At 39.1% G+C, this 22,054-nt stretch overlaps 1 protein-coding gene across 14 annotated transcripts in view; it reads right to left on the bottom strand.

Annotated features, from left to right (window-relative positions):
- The window catches only part of L3MBTL3 (L3MBTL histone methyl-lysine binding protein 3), a 113,864-nt gene that overhangs the window by 11,207 nt on the left and 80,603 nt on the right, over positions 1 to 22,054 (bottom strand). For all 14 annotated transcript variants that reach the window (XM_070496261.1, XM_044754551.2, XM_014847690.3 and 11 more), the window contains 2 exons: positions 20,395 to 20,544; positions 8,747 to 8,826 (listed from right to left, as the gene is read on the bottom strand). In XM_070496261.1, coding sequence (XP_070352362.1) covers positions 8,747 to 8,826; positions 20,395 to 20,544 — 230 coding nt within the window. The remainder of the gene's footprint in view (positions 1 to 8,746; positions 8,827 to 20,394; positions 20,545 to 22,054) is intronic.

Genomic DNA, 22,054 nt, shown 5'->3' with positions numbered 1-22,054 from the left:
TAGAACTGAAGGTGTCATCTTCAAGACTGGCAAGACAAAAATGAAGAGGACACTTACAGTACATTAAAATGAGAAAGAACATAGTGCAAAGGAAAATAACATTATCTTTATGAACAAATCAATCTGCTCAGATTAATAGTCAATCAAATAATCACTATTTTTTCTTAAAATTTTTTTTTAGTGAAGCACGAACTTATCTATGAGAGAGACAGATAGAGATGGACACTGAAGACCCTCTGATCATGGAGAGGAGGCATAAGGATCAGAATGCTTTATTAGAAAAAAGATGAAAGGAGAAAATTTTTTATATCAACTTTGAAGAATGAAGTCTACCCAGAAGTCAGACCCGGGCCAGCTGAAAAGCAGTTCCCAATCTCCGAATATAGCATCACCAAGGCCCCGGCCCTACAACCCATGAGAAATGGCAATGAATGGGGACTGTACTGTTAGGATCTCTTTTTACAGTCAAATTTCAAGCGTTCACTCCTTGTACAGAGCCTGTACCTGCATATCACCACCACGGTCTACAGAACCACCTGGATTGGTCAGGTCACATCTTTCTGTGCGATAGAAGAATGTTTCCCATTCTTATCATCATCCTGCTAAAGAAACTATAAAACACTCCAAGTCTGGAGGAGCTGTGGGCAAAAGTCTTTTCTCTCACCTAAGACAGGCTTCCTGTGAGATATTATGCTTTGACTCAGCAATTCCAAGTCTGGAAGCTCATCTTAGGGAACTAATGAAGCATGCATGCTAACAATCACCGATAAGAAAGTCACCGTGCAAGTTCTCTGCTATGTCCAAAGATGCAGCCAGAAGGAAGACTACACGTCCCAGCCTCTCTTGTGGCTAGATGTGGCCTCATGACTAATGGGATAAAGCAGAAGCAGTATTTGCAACATCTCAGAAGTGCCCCTGAAGAGAGAGAGCACTTTAAGATGCCCACCACCACTCCCTCACCTTGATCCTCCTTCCTACTGCGTAGAATACTAATTGATGGCTAGCCCTCCAGGACCACCTCTGACCAAGATATGGCCTGGGGAATAGACACTACAAGGCAGAGCAACGAGACAGACAGAACCTGATTTCCTGATACTGTTGAGTACCATTAAATCCTTGAGCACCTACCTATGAACATCCCCTATGTAAGAGAGAAATAAACTGCTTTACCTTACATAAAAAACCATATATATATATATCTATATATCTATATATATATATATCTATATATATATATATATATTTTTTTTTTAAAGGAAGATTAGCCCTGAGCTAATATCTGTCTCCAATCCTCCTTTTCTTTCTACTGATGAAGATTGGCCCTGAGCTAACATCCATGTCCATCTTCCTCTATTTTATATTTGGGAGGCCTGCCACAGCACGGCTTGATAAGCAGTGCATACGTAGGTCTGTGCCCGGGATCTGAGGCGGCAAACATCGAGCTGCTGAAGCAGAGTACATGAATTTAACTACTATGCCACTGGGCTGGCCCCACTTATATGTATTTTATGCCACACATACAAACCTAACCTTAGCCACTACTATGGTTTATTGCAATAGTGTTTATACTAGTGAGTGATAGGAAACTACTAGCCTAGATACCCAATTAAGATTCAATGATGCTACACTCATCCACAGGGGTAATATTTAATATACTTAGGATAATTATCTACGTAAAAATGGTTCTAACATTACGTAGTTAAAAAACCGCAGGGTACAAAATAGTTCGTGTAATATTGCAGACATAAAAAGTCCAAAAAAATAGATAAAACAATTCAGAAAATGGCATCTTAGAAAATAAATTACAGGTAATTTTCATTTTCTTCTTTTAATTCCCTATATTTGCTAAGTATTCTATAATAAATATGCATTATTTTGATAATAAAAGTTACATAAACCAGAAGCTGATATTAAACAATTTGTTACTCAAAAATAATAACAGCTTTACCTTGGTGACTTGGAAGCAATTTAACACATTTTTGGAAATATAATATTAAAACATCATCAATTGCTGGGCTTCCCTAATTCAGAAGCGAGAAAGTGTTAGCTGGGAGCAGTGGTAACAGAAATAACTTTGTGGATATTTGTATGGTTTTACTGCTATTTCATCTCTCTGGACAATTATCAAATGAGGAATATTTCTCTTATGTTGATACCTGGAGAATGGATAACAAAGGCCTGTTTCTACTATTTACGATTCCTATTTACTGGATGGAAACTGTTCATCCAGCAGTTATTTATTCAGCACGCACAATGTATCAGAACCTGTGGAAGGCTATATCAATACAGCACATCCTTGCAGACTCTTGAAGTTTAACAGGTGATAAGGTAGCCATCCAAAGTAGAAATCTGCTAATAGGCATTTGCCCACCATGTCTCTCAATCTTGGTTGAGAGTACAGGTATTAAAGTACTCGATTTAGCTTAGGTAGGAAAAAGTGAAGAGAAAGATGAACCCTCATAAGAAGAGATTCTCATAAAGGTGATCCTGAAAGAAATACCCTCCAATGTCTCACGCAGAATCAAGACAAGAAATCTTCAGTATCGGGAACACCGTCTAAACTAAACACGAAGTCTCCTAGTGGAAAGAGCCGTCCTCACCGCCACAGAGCGTGAGAACCTGCTTCCTATAGGACCATTCCCATTAGGGCCCAGAGAACCACTGCAGGGGAGGTTGACCAAGCAGGCAAGTCCCAGAGAAAAGGAGAAGTACCCATCATGCTTCCTGACACTTTCAGACTCGGATCCCACTCGGTTTCCTATTTCCAAGACTGAATAACGCTACATCGACAAGCCACAGCGTGAGTTCCCATTGATGGCTCGTCCTGACTCATTCCTGTCCCTTTAAGCCAGCGACAGAAGTGAGAGCAGAATCTCCACCTGCCTTGTTTCGCTTTTGTCTCAAAACAATGCTAGGAGGCAGCTATTCCCCAGGTGAGGAGGTGGAGGTCTGACTTGGCCAAAGCCGCCCTGTGAGATCAGGGCAGCATCAGAAAGGGACCCTGGTCTTTAGCCTCCTGGCAAGAGGGTGAGTTTAAGAGTCTGATGAACCTGGACTCAAATTCCTGCTCTGCCCCTGACCAGCTTTACGATCTTGGCTAAATCAATGCAACAGGATCGTTGTAAGGATTACATGATATTTTTAAAATGCTTATCCCAGTGTCTGACATATAGTAAGGATTCAGCAAATGCAAAACTTATTCCTATCTTGAAAGAAAGGCATATCACTGACAGAGTACTAGATATAAAAAGGCAAAAATGAAAATGAGTCAATAACCCTTACGGGCTAATATTCCATGAATCTATAAAATATGCTCTTACTGTGAAAGGAAAAGAATAAAGCCAGGAGAAATGGGATACATCTGTCAACCAACTTTTTTCTTTTTAAATAGAGTTACTAACTGATGACTAAATATAAAAGGATGAACAATGACAGTGATTGGACAAAATAAATAGATCCCCGTTTCAAGGAATTAGCTAAATTCCTGGATAGAATTAGGATAATTCTTAGACAAAATTAGCTTCAAGAGACTTAACTCAGGCAAAAAATATTTGAGGATCATTTCAAGGTTAACAACCAAAATAACAAACCAATTTCTATGGAGGCAAAAAGCCAGCCTGCTTTTTCAAGTGAGAATCCAGCACATCACAAAATGGAATTTAACTCTTTCTGCACATCAGCCACCGGAGAGAGAGAATGCTTGCAGGAGAGAAAACAAAACCATGCCTTTTCCAGGAATACAAGAGCTTACATTTGAAGGCCAATTTATAGAAGCCTTTATTAATGGGCCTTCCTATAATGACAGGAATGAGCTATTTTATCTTTCAGGTAAAGGAGATAGAAGCGGGGGGAAAAAAAGAAGAAGGAAAAAAAATTATGAATTGAGTATACAGAATATATTGTATAATGATGTATAACTACATAACGATGAATTCGTATTCAGAAAAAGTCCCCAAAGGTCAAATTCAGTAGCATGGCGGGAATCATTAAAAAAAAAAGGTTCATAATTACACATATTGTACAGAATTAAACTGAAGAAACAAGGTGGGGGTATTTTTTTAGGGGAAAGCTTTTTTAAAAATCAATTTGCTTCAAGACTCCAAACAAAATACTTCCCATGGGGCTTCTGAGTCTTAAATCCTGCTGGCATTACAGAGACTTTTAGGGTTGGCTTCTTCTCAGTCTCCTCTATACTAAATGCTGCCCAGCTGCAAGGTGCTTTTTCTCCCATCCCCTCCGCCACGCCCCCTGCCAGGCTAGATTTGGGAAGGGCTGCCTCACCCCTGGGGGAATGGAGCTGTGAATGAACACCTCCCAGGTTCCAGAATGCAGACCGTGAGTGGAGCACCTCCACCAGACCTTTAGGCTCAGGTTTGAAACAGGAATCTGCCAGCCCCCAAAAGGGAGAATGAAGAGGTAAGTGCTCTTCACAAAAGACCTGGGGGAACTTCTCTGAACTCAAAAAGGATAAAACAGGGGCCAGCCCGGTGGCGCAGTGGTTCAGTTCGTACGTTCCACTTTGGCGGCCCGGGATTTGCCGGTTCGGATCCAGGCTGTGGACCTAAGCACCGCTTGTCAAGCCATGCTGTGGCAGGCGTCCCACATATAAAGTAGAGGAAGATGGGCACGGATGTTAGCTCAGGGCCAGGCTTCCTCAGCAAAAAGAGGAGGATTTGTGATGGATGTTAGCTCAGGGCTAATCTTCCTCAAAAAAAGAAAAATGATAAAACAGGAAACAATCACCATGGGGCCTGTGCTAAGAAGTTTTACAAAACATCAGAAGAGGAGCATTGATTTATTGACAGAAGAGTTTTACGAGTTTTGTGAGGCACAAGGGAATAGGACTTTTACAAAACAAAAACAGGCTATGAGTAGAGAAGAACAAGCCAATGTAGGAAATTAAAGGAAAGTAAAAATCACTGTATTAAAATTGATGTTCTGGGCCAGCCTGGTGGCATAGCAGTTAAGTTCGTGCACTCTTCAGCAGCCCTTGGTTTGCAGGTTCAGATCCTAGGCAGAGACCTAGCACGGCTCACCAAGCCATGTTGAGGCAGCGTCCCACATAAAGTGGAGGAAGACTGGCGCAGATGTTAGCTCAGCAACAATCTTCCTCAAGCAAAAAGAGGAAGATTGGCAACAGATGTTAGCTCAGAGTCAATCTTCCTCACAAACACAAAAATCATGTTAAAGGCAGTAAGTAGTAGACTTGACAGAGCAAGAGGCTGGGCTGTGTAAGATACTTCAAATTGAGAAAAATGACTAAAACATTAAAAAGGTTAAAGTTGTTAAAATATTAAAATACTTCCATATTGGCTGGTAATAGTCCCCTTGTGGGACTTCCCTAAGATCCTGCAACTAAGGGTAACTCCTGGGTACAGCAGGGGGCCTCCAGGACTCTGCTCCAGCACTAACACCAGTGTTTGTTTGAAGTGCCCTGTGCAAGGCTGGCTGCCAAACCAATTGTTAAATATTGCGAATATCATTCCTTGGATCTAACCCAAGAAGAATAGGTATGACCAGTCTAAAAAGAGAACAAAGAGAGCAGAAATAATAATTAAAATTATAACTGAAGGAAGTTTTCTGGATTTAAAGATCTGAATCTTAAAAAAAAATCAAGGGGCTGGCCCCGTGGCTGAGTGGTTAAGTTCTCATGCTCCGCTGCAGGCAGCCCAGTGTTTCGTTGGTTCGAATCCTGGGCGTGGACATGGCACTGCTCATCAAACCACGCTGAGGCAGCGTCCCACATGCCACAACTAGAAGGACCCACAATGAAGAATATACAACTATGTACTGGGGGGCTTTGGGGAGAAACAGGAAAAAAAATTTAAAAATCTTTAAAAAAAACAATCAAGAAAGCTCATGACATCTCAGGCAAAATAATGAAAGAAAACTGACCTCAGGATGCAGGTTCACGGTTTGAAACCATAAGACTGGATTGAATTGGGCTGGCCTAATCTAACATATGGGAAAGGATGTTTTGGTTTGTTTTTCAGTTTTGTTCTATTTTTCTTAAAGGGAAATCAGAGACTGAACAACGGGCGGGATGTAGCAGGTCCGGCGGTGTGCCGCCCTCATTGTCCTTCACAACTAAGACATTCACTCTCCTGCCTGCTGATTGCTGATGGCTCAGAGCTACCTCCCTCTCCAGGAACTGCCTCAAACCAAAGGGAACTTTCTCACCCGAGGACATGGCCCCCTCTCAGTCAACATCTAAGGACGGTCGCAGAGACACAATGGCGTAGTTCTCTTGCCTGAATGCAGGATAATTCTTAAGGGTCAACCGGAGCTCCTCATGGGACTGACTGAGGCTTCTGTTGGAATCGGCTCAACTTCTCATTCTGCCCAATCCTGCTTCTCTCACACTCTTATTGGTATTGTTCCCAAGAGAACTCAGCAACAAATCTCCTGTACACAGCACTCTTGACGGGTTTCCAGAGAGCCCACTATAGGACTCTGGGTCATGGTTCTATTAAGAACTGAGAGGCATGGGGACAGAAAGAGCTGAACATATCCCCCCACCGAATAGCATCTGAAATACTCCCAATACCACCCAGATAGGGGAGTCCTCAGATGCCATAAGATCTCGTTTTGGACTGAAGATCCATGGGGTCCAAGGAAGACAACCAACAGACTATTAAATGGTAAAGTCAGGAAATAAAATTCAAATCTTTTCCATACAAATTAAATATGGAAAAAAATTTCAAGAAGATAAAGGAAACCGAAAACCTAAGAAAGAAATGAAAGCTGACAATCATAACATTTCAGATAAAATTTTATGAAAGTTTTATATAAAATGTTTCAAAAATTTGAAAATGAAGGAAAGCTATCAAACTCATTTTAGGGAGGCTAAAACTGGAGGAGATATTAATAGCCAAATCTCACTTAGGAACCTATGTGAAAAAATTCTCAAGGTAACTTATTTTATGAGGCTTCCTTTCACTAATAAAAACTAAGACAATAAGTAAAATATGCATATTGAACTGCAGGTTTTACAGGTGAGAAAAACACTTGGGAGCATATGAATCCCAGCAAGGTTTCCTTGGGAAGAATAACAGAAAAACTCAGGCAATTCAAATCAAGAAAAATAGAACAAAAATACACAAAGTTTGAAAAGACATAAAACTACCACAAAAAAAGAGAGAATGTCATGCATATTATATGTTAATAAACCCGAAATTCTCCATTAAGTAGACTATTTTCAGAAAAAAATTATCAAAATCAGCTCAGCAAATAAAATGAAAAGTTAAGCAGCTCACTAAGTATAAGGAAACTGAAAAGTCATCAAATTATTATGCCCTCAAAAAGTTGAGAGTCTAGAAGATTCTATCATGAATGTATCTGACCATTCAATGATCAGATAATTCCATGCATAGACACTTACCCCACACACTACTACTCCTACTAGCAGCTAATACTTCAGCCACTGATGCATTTAATCCTTAAGACGATCCAATGATGTGGGTACTATTGCTATGTCAATTTGATGCAGGAGGAAACTGAGGCACAGAGAGGTTAAATGCTTCACCCAGAGCCAGCCACACAGCTAGTAAGTGGTGACCTGAGACGAGAAGGAAGGCTGTGCTCATAACCTCTCTGCTAAAGCACAGTTCACCAAAGCTGACGCCTTTGTCTAAGAACCAAGTATAGCCTGATGACAAAACCTTCATAAATTAAACGTTTTTCTTCCTTTTTAAATGACCAGAAACATTTAAATCATCAAGTACTTGCATAGCACTTAGTGCCAGGCATGTGCTAGGCAAGTTACAAATGTTATTGCACCTGATCGCCATGACAAGCCTGGGAGGGAGCTACCATCCTCATCCTCCTGGGCAGATAAGGAAACAGAAGCACAGAGAGGTGTCCAGCGAGGGGTCCAACATCACACAGCTGGCAGGTGGCAGAGCAGGGAATGCAAACCCTGGCCATCTGTAGGGTTCGTATATGGTGCTACTTTAAACACCATAAAACATGCCGAAGACAGCAGCTAATATAACTTGTAAATTAATCCTAAATTACTGCTTTATGAAAATCAGATATGGAAATCAAAGCATCACTTCACGTCATTATAGGCAAACAGTCATTGGGTCCTATTCTCAAATCTAACACAATAATCTAAACCAAAAAACTGCACATGAAAGCAAAGTCCCCAGGGACAATCATGAAAATCATAATCAGGCCAAGATTGTCTTATAAAAAATAAATAATATTATATAGCCATGTGTAAATTATAAACACAATCTATACTCTAATAGTCATTAAGACTTCATTTCTTAGTTAAACCATTATAACGTCCTCTTAGCTAAGATGTAAGACAAATTACTTTCTCCAATACAACTTAAAACATTCCTTCAAGTGATTTTCTTTTCATCTTGTGGTATTAAAGTAAGACCATATTAATTCTATTTGGATTTCAATATACATTCTGAGATGAATTGCAAACATATGAAGCAAATAACATCAACAATAACAAATAAAATGTATAATAAGGATGAAACAGAAAGTCTTACCCAAACTGTATAGAGAATATTGTACAGATATGTGAAAAAGACTGTAAATATAGGTAACAGATGAATCCATATCATTAAGAATTACATACTATATTTATCCTTAACAATAAACTTGGGATAATGGAACAAACCAACCAAATGAAGTTTATCTTTAATATAAAATTGATTACTATATTCAAGTTTTTATTGTTGACTATTAACAGTAATATCCATCAATAATATGAAATTATTTTGGCTACCTCTGGCTTCATGTGATGTCCTCATTTCACTTTCTGTTCTCTCTTCAAAGTCTTCTTTGACATCATCAGCATGCTGGTCTCTGAGAAAAATAGGTGTTTCAATATTTTGTAATAAAAGTGTTTAAAAAAATGGTTCAGCACTGCACCTCGCAGCTGTTTTTCTTAATTTAAAAACAAATGGTACCACTAAATTGTCAGAAAGGATTTTTAGTTCTACTAAGAGGATTAATACTAATAACCTCTAAAACTTTCCATTTTCCTCATTATTAATTTTCATTTACTGTTCAGAAAGGAGATTTTAAAGCTAAGAATGGTATTAAGGTTAACTGTTCTGGAAAATGTAGCTACTGAATAATTCAATTTCAAATTGGGACATGTATTCATGAGGAATTTTACTTGTACTGTTTGGTAAGACTACAATTTAAAGAAAGAAATGCTTTGAAAGTCCATACCATTTAATCAAGTCCCTAAATGCTACTCAGCTCCGGCTTTTGGAATTGAGGTTGAGAGTGGCCCAGGAGAATCAAAGTCAATACTAGGAAGCTTTTCCTGGCTTAATCAGGTCAAATCCACAGGCTGAACTGATCCCACCTCTTTCTGACCAGGAACGACCTAATGCTAATGTAAACATGTTGAGGATGCTCTAAAATGGAATGGACCCATTACGATCTTGATTCAGAACTCTATCCCTAATTCAGGGACAAAAATGGCTTTCAAGGGAACCAGGTACAGCCTACTTATATTTTCTTTAAAGCTAAATTTCAGGGATTTACAATTTTTCAACCTACTCTATTACATTCTCAGAGTTCAAAATAAATCCCACTTTGCAATTTCCTGGGGTATATATATATTTCCTGCAATATCGGGGTATGATATTTGGCCTACACACTTTATTTGCTTTGTAATACTCTGTATTTATGATGCTCTATTGTTTCCCATGTGTTGTCACCTTTAAAACAAATCCATCCTGAGTTTCTTGAAGACTCAGACCATACTCCTACCGTTAGGTTTTAACAAAAGGGCAAATACATTTGAAACCAAATACCCCAACAAAATATAAAGGAGTTTTATAGTATTAATTACAAAGGCATTAATTTATTCTCCATTTGGAATGATGATAACTTAACATAATGATGCTAATGCAGTAAACATGCAATAAATAAATGTTCATTCCTTCTTAGAAAGATCTTTTCCAGGGACGTATGTGAAATTTCACTTTAAATCTGAGCTCCCTGACTTAGTTCACAGCGAAAACAGCTTTCCACAACTGCTGAAGAATACCTGCTTATTTGAGAATGGAAAAGAGTCACTACCATTATGCAATAAAAGTATTTTTTTCCAAGAGAAATCACTTAACTGACTGTGGAGGCTCTTATTTCACAGAAAGTGGGGAGATGGATAGTAAAAACAAATAGAAGAAAATCACTGAAAATTGGAGAAAGGGTATTAGTTGAAGTGATAATAGAAAACACTGTCTTCTCTGCAAAAACCATGCTGAAGTTATTCTTGGTAATTACAACATTTTAAAATCCAGTTACTATGCTAAAATTAGCTTATGTGATCTTCTCAATTTATTTTCTGTTAAATTGGAAATAATACTCTGTCTGAGTCCACAAATCTATCCCAGTAAGTATTGTGACCACTGAAGTAAGCTGTTTGTGGATGGCTATATGAATACCTATTAGAAACAGTCATACACTACAGTGATATAACTTAAAATTGGCATTTCTCAGAGTCAAAGAAAATAAATTCCCAATTACTTATTGTAGATTTCCTAAAAGCTTTGCTAAATGGTTTGGTAAGGAAAAAAAAAAAGACAAACTGAGGCCAGAGGCTAAAATTAAGTCTCAGAATTTTCTGTATATTTCAGTTTTTATGATTGGAATTGTCCCGTGATAATTAACAGTAACATTTTTGTGGTTTTAATAAAGCATATTATTCTTTTAAAGTAAGCTTTACTAAAATAAAGGTATAATACTTAAGTACGAGGAAAGCTCTCCTGTATTCTTACGTCCAAATACAACACCAATGACTTATTTTATAAAATGTAAGAAAAGATCCATTTTCTAAGAGAGAACAGAGAAAGAAAAGGAAAATAAGACCTCTGACCCAAAAAGTTTCTTCATGCCTGGAACTGCCCTAATCCATCCCAAAAGAGAAGCAAAATGGAAGCTACTGCTCTGATATTATTTATGTTGCTTCATTACAGGAGCAGGATCTGTTTCCACTTTCCCTTCTTTAACTCATGGTATTTCATTAAACTGAACCCACGTAAACTCGGGACAATACAAGCATAGATATTTATCTTTACCAAACACAATTCAAATAAAGGAGTCCACAAGAGGGTTTATGGAATGTTTTATTTCCAATTAATATACTGATTCTGCTAATCCCTTAAAATTAAAAGCGACTAAGCCCCTTGGATGTTTCCTTTAGCCAGAGGATTGGAGGGGTGGGGTAGGGTCGGGGGGCAATCCGAGCAGTCTATTAGAACACGCATTGTGAAACAGATGGATGAATGGAACCACTGAAGTGAGCAGAATCCTCATCAAGCACATCCAGAAACGTGGAAGCAGTTAATAAGAAGAAAAGTTAACATTCTTAAGAACATACCATGCACCGAAGACTGGCTGAGCTCTTTACATGTCCAACATTTTATAACAATCATTAGAAGAAGCTTCTATTATTATATCCACTGAAACTTAAAGAGGTAAATCTCAAATAAGCATAGTACCAGGCCTTACTGACATCAAAATCCCTAACTAGATTCAATTATTATGTAGCTTTTATTCTGTTTTTCCAGAACACTGCACACATTCTTGTTAGATGGAGTTAAAGAGAATTTGTCTTCTTGTGCCATAATCTTATTTTCAAATTGTTTTTGATTGATAAGGTCAGGAATGAAGAATCTGACTCAACAATATTCTTGTTTTGTATTTTATTTAAAATAAAAATGTTTTCTCAATTTGGCAATCAATATTTCTCTCTCCTATAAGGTTAGGAATTTCCTTGCTACTTCTGATTGAATAGGTACTGTGATGGATTTCTTTCTCTGCACAAATGAAATCCTTGATCTAGGATTTCAACTTCTTAAGCAAAAAGTTCTTCTAGCTGCACAGTCTTCCGATTACACACAAAATATGTTTATATCAGAATGTCAAAACTCTGTGATAATATTATAATGTACTCTGGAAACACAGTACAAGATATGCTATTTGACAGATTTTTTTAAAAAATTGACAACCAAAAATATTTTTATGTTGTATTTTAATGCTACAATTTTGTTCTACACAAAAACTTCTTTATCTTCTCCTCTTGATTGACATTTTTCATTACGTACAATTTCATCTAGGAAGGGGGTACAAGCTGACCAGGCATGGAGGTAGACAACTATAACACGGAGCAAGCAGCCCAGCAGTGGCTACACGTATGGTCTTCGGAAGCGAACAGACCTGGTTCAGATTTCAGCCCTGTTACTTACTAGATCTGTATGACTTTTAGCAAGTTACTTAACTTTCCTAATTCTCAGCTGCATCATCTTTAAAACAAGGATAATAAATCATTTACGTCATTGGTATTTTGAGGATAACAATGTATAGAATAATGTATAGAAACTACTAAGCACACAGCCAGATATGTAAGAAGTGCACGATAAATGGCAGCTATTACTATCTAAAAATTACTTACATTTTAGGATAAAATTAATCTACTGACACTTATTTTCTTTAAGTAATTTGTTTGCTTTAAGTTTTAAAACAGTGTTTAGAATAATGGTTACGAGCCAGACTGCAGCCACACTGCCTGGGTCTGCTACTTACTGTTGGTGTAACCTGTAACCAACAGAGGTTCTGTGTTCATGGGATGGGGATGTAAGGACAGCACCCACCCCACACACGGCATGGTAAGGACCAAATGAGCAAACGCATGTAAAAGCATCTAGAAAAGCGCCTGCAACACAGCGATTTCTCTTGGGACTTTTGGGTTTTCCACAACCAATTTATTTCAACATTTCTTTAGCTTGAATTGAAATCTAATCACAGCTAAAATCTTACTCAGGAACGTTCTTTAGGCTTTTAATGAAGACAGTGGAATCCACTCCAATGGAAAAATGTATTCTTTACGAGCCAGCATTCTCTTTGTCTCTGCAATTATGTGTCGTGCTTTAGATATCTTACTATCTTAAGCTCATTTCGCTTTGTGGTAAATACTAGCCAAACAAACATTAGAAGAGTAAATACATAGTAACAGTATGGCATTTGAATGCAAACAGCTGCATTTCTTCAAGATTGTTTACTTTTCATTTAAAAACAATCCCTAGCCAATTATGTTTCAATCAGTCCCAGTTTGTTAAAAACAATATTGAAAAAATATGAAACAATAAATTAATTAAACGCAGCATGAATTTGGCTTGGCTTGGAGTCTCTTTCCAGAATCCAACAGTCTCCCCGTTATCTGTGGGGGATACGTTCCAAGACCACCAGTGGATGCCTGAAACCACAGATAGTACCGAATCCTATACATATTATGCTTTTTTCCTATATATACATACCTATGATGAAGTTTAATTTATAAATTAGGCACAGTAAGAGATTAACAACAACTTCCCTTCAGCATATCCGAATTGCCAGTATCACTACTCTTGTGCTTTGGGGTCCTTACTAAGTAAAATAAGGGTTACTTGAACACAAGTACTGTGATGACATGATAGTCGATCTGATAACTGACAGGGCTAAGTGACTGTGGGTGGCACATACAGCATGGATATGCTGGACAAAGGGATGATTCATGTCCCAGGTGGGATGGAGCAGGACAACACAAGATTTCATCATCCCCTACTCAGAACGGTGAGCAATTGAAAACTTATAATTTCCTTTCTGGAAGTTTCCATTTAATATTTTTGGACTGCAGGTGACTATGGGTAACTGAAATTGCAGAAAGTGAAACTGTGGATAAGGGGGGACTACTGAATCTTCTTCTGGTCTCATGGGGTCTTTGTTAGAGCTGAAAAGTACTTGCACTCCCCAGGAACAGCGGGGACACATCGAATGCAGTGAGAGCCGTAAAAAAATGTAGGGCTTTCTGTTTTGGACGTTAAAAGGATGTCTTTTGACGTGTCCCCAGCACTGCTTTTTTAACTTCTGGGCTGAGGTCACTCACAGGTAGAAAATCAGAGACTGAGAATCTCAGGGCTACAGGTGAGAGGAACTCCGAAAAAGAGTAGCTAAACGCCTCCCACAAATGAAGAGGACAAGGAGGTCAGCATCTTCAAAGAGATTCAGAAAGATGGCAAATAAAACTAGTAGGATCAAAACTTTTATGTCTATGGTATGAAATAAAATTCCTTTTGCGATGATACATTAGCATTAGTTTTAATAGTGTTTTCATAAACATGGTTTCCTATTTATCTAATGACTAAAAATAAAACATTTTGATTAATAAGCCCATTAAATTATAATTTAGCATAAGGAACACATGTTAGTGAAGACAAGGAATACAATGAGTAAAGACAGCAGATATCATCAAGATGCCAAGGAAAAAGCCTCCAGAAAAACTAATTCAGCAATTAATTAACCAATCCTCCTATAAAATGAAAACCCTAACCAATAAGGTGAGATTTGGGAAATAAAGATCATGTGTCATAAGAAGAGCAAGATGGCATTACTTTCATGTTGTCATATAAAAGAGAACAGATGTCATGCTTTTCTACTATTTCTAAGAGTCTCCTGAGTCAGGAATTCGTGCTATTCAAGGAGACAGAATAAGACCCTGTTTCAATATTGTTCCAACAACTTCACAGGCAAAACAATAACACAGTCATCTCTTCCTCACACGCTGGATGGCTGCCTTGGTGTCACAGCGGTTGGCATCAGAACTGCGAGTGTTTTAACTAAAACTGAGCTTCTCTCTGGTGCACATCAACAAATGCATAGATTTAACTCAGATTCCCCAAATCTGGAACATTTCAAAGCTTCCACAGCTCTTCATCCCTATCTGCAGCCCATCGACAACCAGGGGGAAGAGGCTTTATGACAGCCGGGGGATGCCTAGTCACTGAAATGACTTTCTCCAACGTCAACACCAGGCCCTCAGGCCCAGAAAACCTTAGGAAGCAAAACAGAGTTCCTGAAGATTCCTAATTAACTTCTGTGTTCTTTTAGAACTTCTGGCTCTAATTTTATTCTTCTTGATTTTATAGTTTTGCAAAGTAAACAGATGTATACACGCCTATGGTTTCACACTTTACGTTAGCCTGTTTCCCATCTGTTTAACAGGGCCCTCCCCCGGGTACAGACTGGCTCTTGGTGTGACTGGCAGATCTGATTCATCCTAAAAACATAAATCAGATTGACAGCGGCAATTCCTACAACTGCTCTATCCTACAACTTGAAAAGCCATTTTAATGGCCTATAATGAACTGAACAGACTGATTTTTCTCCATTAGATTTACGTTAGCAACGGGCTTTGCCTTGCAAGGTAATACAAGCATTTAGCAGGTATTTTAAAAATGCTTTATTGTGTTTCTGTGGTTATGTCTAAGCAGGCTTAAACAACATGGGAGCCTACAACATTAAGTGATTTTTAATAGAGATAGCACCTAATTTAGAAATGCAATTACAAGCAGCTGTAGAACAGATTTCACAAGAATAAGACTGTGGGATAGATGCTGGTATTCTCCAACTGGTACGATGTTGTGAATTATGACTCCAGAGAAAGGTCTTTATATTCAATGATTCCCAAAGCCTGATTTATAGATCATTTCATCCATCACCTGGGGGTGCTTGTTAAAAATGAACTGGGATGCACCTTACACTTCCTGAATCAGTATCTCTCGCGAGGGTATCAAGAAAGCTGCATTTTAACAAGCATCCTGATGATTCTGATGCAAAACAAAGTTTGAGACCCATAGGTTTTATTAAGATATAAAGAGAAATAGATACATTCTTTTACTCAGCTGTAGACACACAGAAATACAAGGTTACCAGGACCCAGGAGGAGCTCCTCCTGCCTCACCATCCTGCTGCCAGGAGCGCTGTGAGGGCAGAGACGAGCTGTGCTCTCCCAAGAGAGGACCACATCTCCCCCCGGAAAGCACCAGGCACAAGAGACACTCCTTACGCATCTGATGAACGAATGGATAATGGGAAAGGACTGCATACCCCCATTTTTATCTAAACATGCATTGGGATCACTCATAACCTGACCATCCATTTGACAAGTGACTGTAGAGAAGGAAATCCAAATATTCAGCATGTACGAAAGGACTCAAGAGGGAGCCATCTTAATGTGGGGCAGAGCTTCCCAGCTAGGAGGCCCTGAGTCCTTGGGTACCAGTGCTCTGAGATACTGTTCCCTGTAGCCCTCCCAGGAGCCAGTGCTCCCATCTGGTCACCCAGGGGCAGCCCCATCCATTTCCCTAGCATGAAATATAAATGTTGGCATTTCTGTGGTATCATTTTCTACGTGAGGCAGGAAGTTAAAGACGACAGTTTGGGAAGCACTGCCATAATTTATGAAAGAGTGCTGGTACAGATTTGGGGATTTATCTCATCACTTAACAATCACACTTTGGATCTCTGATCTGGGGATCTTACAAAGTGGTGAATGGAGGTGTTTTATCAGAACAAAAAGAAGGTAACACACCTGTCGTCTCTTAGGTTAAATACATGATATGTCTCCTTTGAAGGCTGGGGGTCATTCAAGGTTGCCTGGCATCCTTGTGGTGTGTCAGGGGGTGTGCTTGGTGCTGAGGGTGTCTCAGAGAATCAGAGGAGATGTGGTCTCCGCCCTTATGGAGCTTATCACCAAGCAAAGTACCCAGACCCAGAAAAAATATTTACACAAAATGTCAATAGCATTGGGATGTGTGATAGGAAAGCATGTAATGAGGAACTTAACGCACAGACTGGAGGATCAGATAAGCCTCCCTGAGGAAGTGACAGTTAACCTGAAGCCTGTGAAATGAGAGACTAGCTGGGAGATGGCAGGGATGGAGGCTCAAGGAAGAGAGGAAAGGATGTTTGAGGACCAGGGTGGGTAAAGCATTAAGTTTAACAAGGAGCCTGGTAGAGAGAAAGCTGGAGAGAGAGGCAGGGCCAGATACCACAGGACTTCGTAGGCCACGCTCAGAATTAGGTTCTTAAAGCCAGGAGTAAGGGACGTCATTGAAAGTTTTCAGCAGGGAGATAGACTCCCAATCAATTTTTAAATGCAAACTCTTAGGCTCTATTCCAGAATATTCTGGGGGGCTGGTCTAGGACCCCAAATATGAATTCTAAAGAGGTCCCAGGGAATCTGATGTGAAGCCCGGTTTGAGAATTCCCAATATGGAATGTTAGCTGTCCACGGGTTTATCCTGAGCAGATGGTCTGTGAACTGGCCCTTAAAATAACCTTCATGGTACGAAAAGGGGACACATGTTCCTCACACTGTTAACTTATCTGGCCCTATAACATCGGCTCCAGGATCAAAAGAAAAGCCAGCACATCACTCACTCTGGTGACCATTTGGCATCTGAAATGGTTGAATGGGATGGGATGGCATAGCAGACACTGTCAGCACCCTACCCATGTCCCCTGGCCCCCACTCCCCTTTCGGTGCACAGTGGCTGTCTCCCCGGCTCTGCTTCCCCTGGAGGACTAACCCGGGCTCTGGCTGCCTTGTCCGCTGCGCAGCAGGGCAGATGTGCTGGGGAATGAACATGTGCTTCCTCCCCCAGAGCCTCGCTCTGTGACCGCAGGGAACCGGTGCTTAAACAGCTCAGCTCCCACAACCCCACGGTGGGAAGACTCCGAGACGTGTGTTCTACACAGACTCCCAGGGTGTTCCCCACAAGACAGTGCTGCTGGTGTCCCCAGTGGGACCCAGTGTGACGGGGAAGCTTCTCCTGGCTGTCTCACTTCCTCTCTCCCCTGCTGATGTCTCCCCCACCTCCCAAGTAAACCGCTGGCAATCAAATCTGTGTTGCAGGGTCTGCATCTCACGGTGCAAACTATCTCTTGCTGTGCCAAAGTGCATTTTTTAAAAAAACAGTAGCCTGGCAACCAAATTTTAGTAAATTATCAGGAATGATGCAAAGAAAATATACTAAAACCTGAGCGGGAGATTCCATCCACACGAGCAATGATTATGGGAAAAGAAGTGAGAACACTATCTGCTATTATGAGAATCATGTGGATGAGTGCTCTATTCAAAGATTAACCCAGGCAAAGAAACAAGCCAGCCTCTCTTTTGCTCCTCAGGAAGAGAAGAAATACTATGAAACAAATAAGTAACCATTTCCTCTTGCAACAATAATAAAAACTAACATTTATTGGTGGCTTATTCCTTATTAGCCACTGTTCTAATAGCTTTGCACAGCTCACTAGTTCATTCTTAAGAAACCAGGAATCAACAAATGTTACATTTACTTTTAAAATGAAAAAATATGCTTTCAATATGTTTACACAGATTCACTCAAAGCAAAGAAGCCAGCTAACTTCTACCCTGTTCATTCTACTTTCAGTCAACCATCCTTGAACCATAAGATAGGTCTTTGTCAACAATCTTTCTTTCATTTAACGTTTGCTATGTTGCCAATCCATGATCATCTATATCTAAGATACTATGTGCCACTTTGATTGTTATGGGAACCAGTGACTGCCCAGAGAAGAAAAAATAAAATAATCTGAAGCCAATTTCATTAGCTTTAAATTTAAAATTTAAAATGATAAGTTCAAATTTTAAAAGAGTAAATAAATACATGTGATTTTAGGTATTTTGGAAAATGTTTTCTTAGTATGCATCACGAAGTATTTAAGTTGGAATGTCATGATGTCTGTAATCATTTCTTAAAAATACTTAAGCATAAAAAATAAAGTGAGAAAAACATCTTGGTCAAAAATGTTCACCTTAAAAATGTAAGGGTCACTAGGATTATACGCGCATGTTTCCTCGGACTACATATAACTAACCAAATCTCTCAGGTTACTTCTAGCCATAGATGAGTAAAGGAAAAGTAAATAAATACATAAAATAAAAATAGCAAATCTGGAAAGAGGAAGACAAGAAGAAATCGGAATAAAGTCTCTAAAATCATGAACATTCATTTACCAAAGCCTGGCACCAAAAACGAAGGCATGTCACTTGAAGAAACTTAACTTTAATACAAATAAATCTAAGTGTTAATTCACACAGAAGTCATGGCAGGTCCGAATTCACTGACTCAAAAGATGGTATATGCTAAAAATCTACATAATATAAAAATATTTAGATATGAAATGTGTGATGGGTTACTACAGAAAACTGAAAATGTCTGAGATTGTCCCCTTAATCTTGATGACATGAAGAAACAGGACCACACCCTCACAGGAGACACATCACTGGAATGGTTAGATCCACTATAGAAGTTATTCTTTTCTTACATGGATTTCAAGGTAAAAAGGATCCCAAGAAATCGTCCACATGGACCACCTCTTTCTGTGGTGAGACTGGCCCTCCGGCTGGGGCCCAGATGGTTAGAGAGAGGCCTGTGAGAAGAACCCGCTGGCCCTTGGGAGTATTATGCTGATATTTTAAATAATACCTTGGCTTCTGAAATCCAAACTCTAGGTAGCCCTAACCACCTGTGAGTCAGTGAACTCTGTATCTGTAATGTGACTACATGAATTAGTACTTTGATTTGTGTTAAAGTAAATTTTCTCAAATAATATGCCCTTGTTTTAGAGTGCTGTGTTGGGTAAATCAGTTTAGGTTACCTCAGTCAGGTTTTAAGGATAAAAACAATCATCACTGTTGCTAATAACTAAAGCAGTTACAGCTCCCTCTATCCATAGAGCAAAATCGCTTCTCTATAAGGATGTGGATACTTGAAATGCCATTACTCCAACAACACTGCTGTGCATTTAGTGTCAGATTTATTAATTCAAATGTCCACCCAGGTCAACTATAAGAATGAAGTTATAAAATGTTAAAATAAACAAAAGAACTATGTTGCATTAGGTTTTAAAATACTCCATAAGAGAAACCCCCAAAACCTAAGCACTAGGACCATCCTCCTACTCATCTACCTTTCTTTTAGTAGGAACCTCAGTTAATCTAAGGGCACAGACCATTTACTTAAAGATATATCAAACAAAACTCAGTTCTTTACTTAATAATCCACTGAGGTTAAAACATTCGCACTCAGCTCTACACGTGAAATCAAAACTCAATGACTGAGCTTAGAGTGCAACTAACATCTTCAGAATTACATGACACAATGTAGATGCAAGCACCTGGCAATCATGAGCACTAAAAAGACATAATATCCAGTCTTCACAAGGCATCTGCCTTCTTCCTTAGAAAGGATGGCTCTATATAAATATCGATCAGTTCTGTCAGAAATAGGAACTGACATGAAGTAAAATGACTGGCATTTCCAGACTCCTAAAACCAAGTGAGTTCAACTATAAGATGAACAAGAAGAAATCTTGCCTAATCTGGATACGCTTTTATAAAACCTCTGCTTAATTTTTTTAAAGTCCAAGTACTGAGCCTCACCATCATTTCACATTAAAGCAGATGTATTTTCAATAACATAGAAGAAAACATTCGCATAGAACACAAAATATCTAAGATAGAAAACCTCTTTCAACCAGTCTAAACAGCACTATGGTTATCACTTTAATTACCTGATTTCAGGAGATGAAGAGATTTCATTTGTGTCTGTCCTTTTATTTCTCGGAAACGATGGATTCACCGGAGGCATCTCACCACTTAGGCGGTCTGGAAAAATTCGGTCTTTATTCAAATTGATTTCTGAATATGGACAGTTGGCAGCACTGAAGGATTAAAAGAAAAAGAAATGAACATTCCCATTAGAACATACTCCTTTCAATTATAATGACAGGCTACAGAATACAAAATTTCAAATTTTAACTGAATATGTTATATATATTTATACATGTGTATGATTAAATGAAGTATGAAATATGTTAAGACATAATTTAAGTATATTCTGATAGAAAATATGTCTTCATATTAGAGTTTTAGAAGCAATCTGATGAAATCTTTGGAAGTGACCAATGGTCACTGAAGGATTCCCTCTGTATCATCTGAGGGCAGAGCCTGTGCACATCTGTGGCGACACTCAGCACAAGAGAGAAATGCTTAAGACATCATAGGAGGGTTGATGGCGGAGGTGGGCCAGAAACTGATGGATGGATGGGGCGGCTCTGCTTCCTAAAGTGATCCGCCAGGCCCAGTGTCATCACATGCTGTTTAGTTTCCTTTATAACAGCTTCTGCCCTCCAAAGGAAGGAGCACCCCCATGCGCCTATCTCCAGGTCCTGATGTACACCTGCTGTCCTAGAAGATACACATATCAACCTGTAGTTAATCTTGTCCGTATATGAAAAGAGATCAGATGCCAACTTGGATAATGACCCAGCTGGCTCACTTCCCTTCCATCGGTGATCACTGGTTGGTTTCTCAGGTCCCATTTGGGGATCATTCCTGTTATCCAAGCAAAGGAAATCTAGGTCACTAATTGTTAATTCAACACTAAGTGAGTACACTCTTGTGCCCGGGCCTCAGCTTTCCAGTCTCCAGAACATCTGGGCAACCTCTGTATCTCAGGCCCCCAAAACACAACCAAGCCCTCCAACTTGCTGCCTATCTTGCCCCTCTGATTTTAGGAAGCCTCCTTAAATCTGGAAATCCTTTGGACCTGAGGTAGATTATATTAGTGTCTTACATGTTCTTTTCCTCAGTTTAGGTGATAGTGGGAATGTCGGTAACCACCCAGGAAAAATTTTAAACAGTGCATGTCTCCCTCCACCAGGAGAATCTCATAAATCCTCGCAGGAGAAGGAGGGAAGAGTCTGAAAATGGGCTCAAGTGATTCTGATAATGGCTATACAATTTATCACAGATATCTTGTAAGCAAAAATACAATCTTTATTTTCTCTAACCACATGCTATTCTATAGAGCTATGTATGCAAAAAAAAGAAAGTAAATAATAATTGATCATGTGTTGACATAAATGTATACAATGTTAAGCCAACAATAATAACACAAACAATAAGCAGTAGTAATGTTTATAGGGCAGTTACTATGTAGCCAGCGCTGTGCTAAGAGCTTTACATGCAGTATCTGACTTAATCGCAGTATCTGACTTAATCGTCACAACAACCTCAGAAAGGCTTCTCGCATGACAAACAAAGGCTTAAAATGATGAGCTAACTTCAGTCTTTCATTATTCCATTCATTTGTTCAACAAGTATTTGTCAAGTATCTATTATGTGCTAATTCTCTTTCTAGGCATTGGAAACAGTAGAAGATGAAAAGAC

This window comes from Equus asinus, chromosome 24 (assembly GCF_041296235.1).
Source record: "Equus asinus isolate D_3611 breed Donkey chromosome 24, EquAss-T2T_v2, whole genome shotgun sequence".
NCBI classification, from domain to species: domain Eukaryota; kingdom Metazoa; phylum Chordata; class Mammalia; order Perissodactyla; family Equidae; genus Equus; species Equus asinus.
The sequence above is the reverse complement of the archived record's forward strand: the minus strand, read 5'-3'. Positions and strand labels throughout refer to the sequence as shown.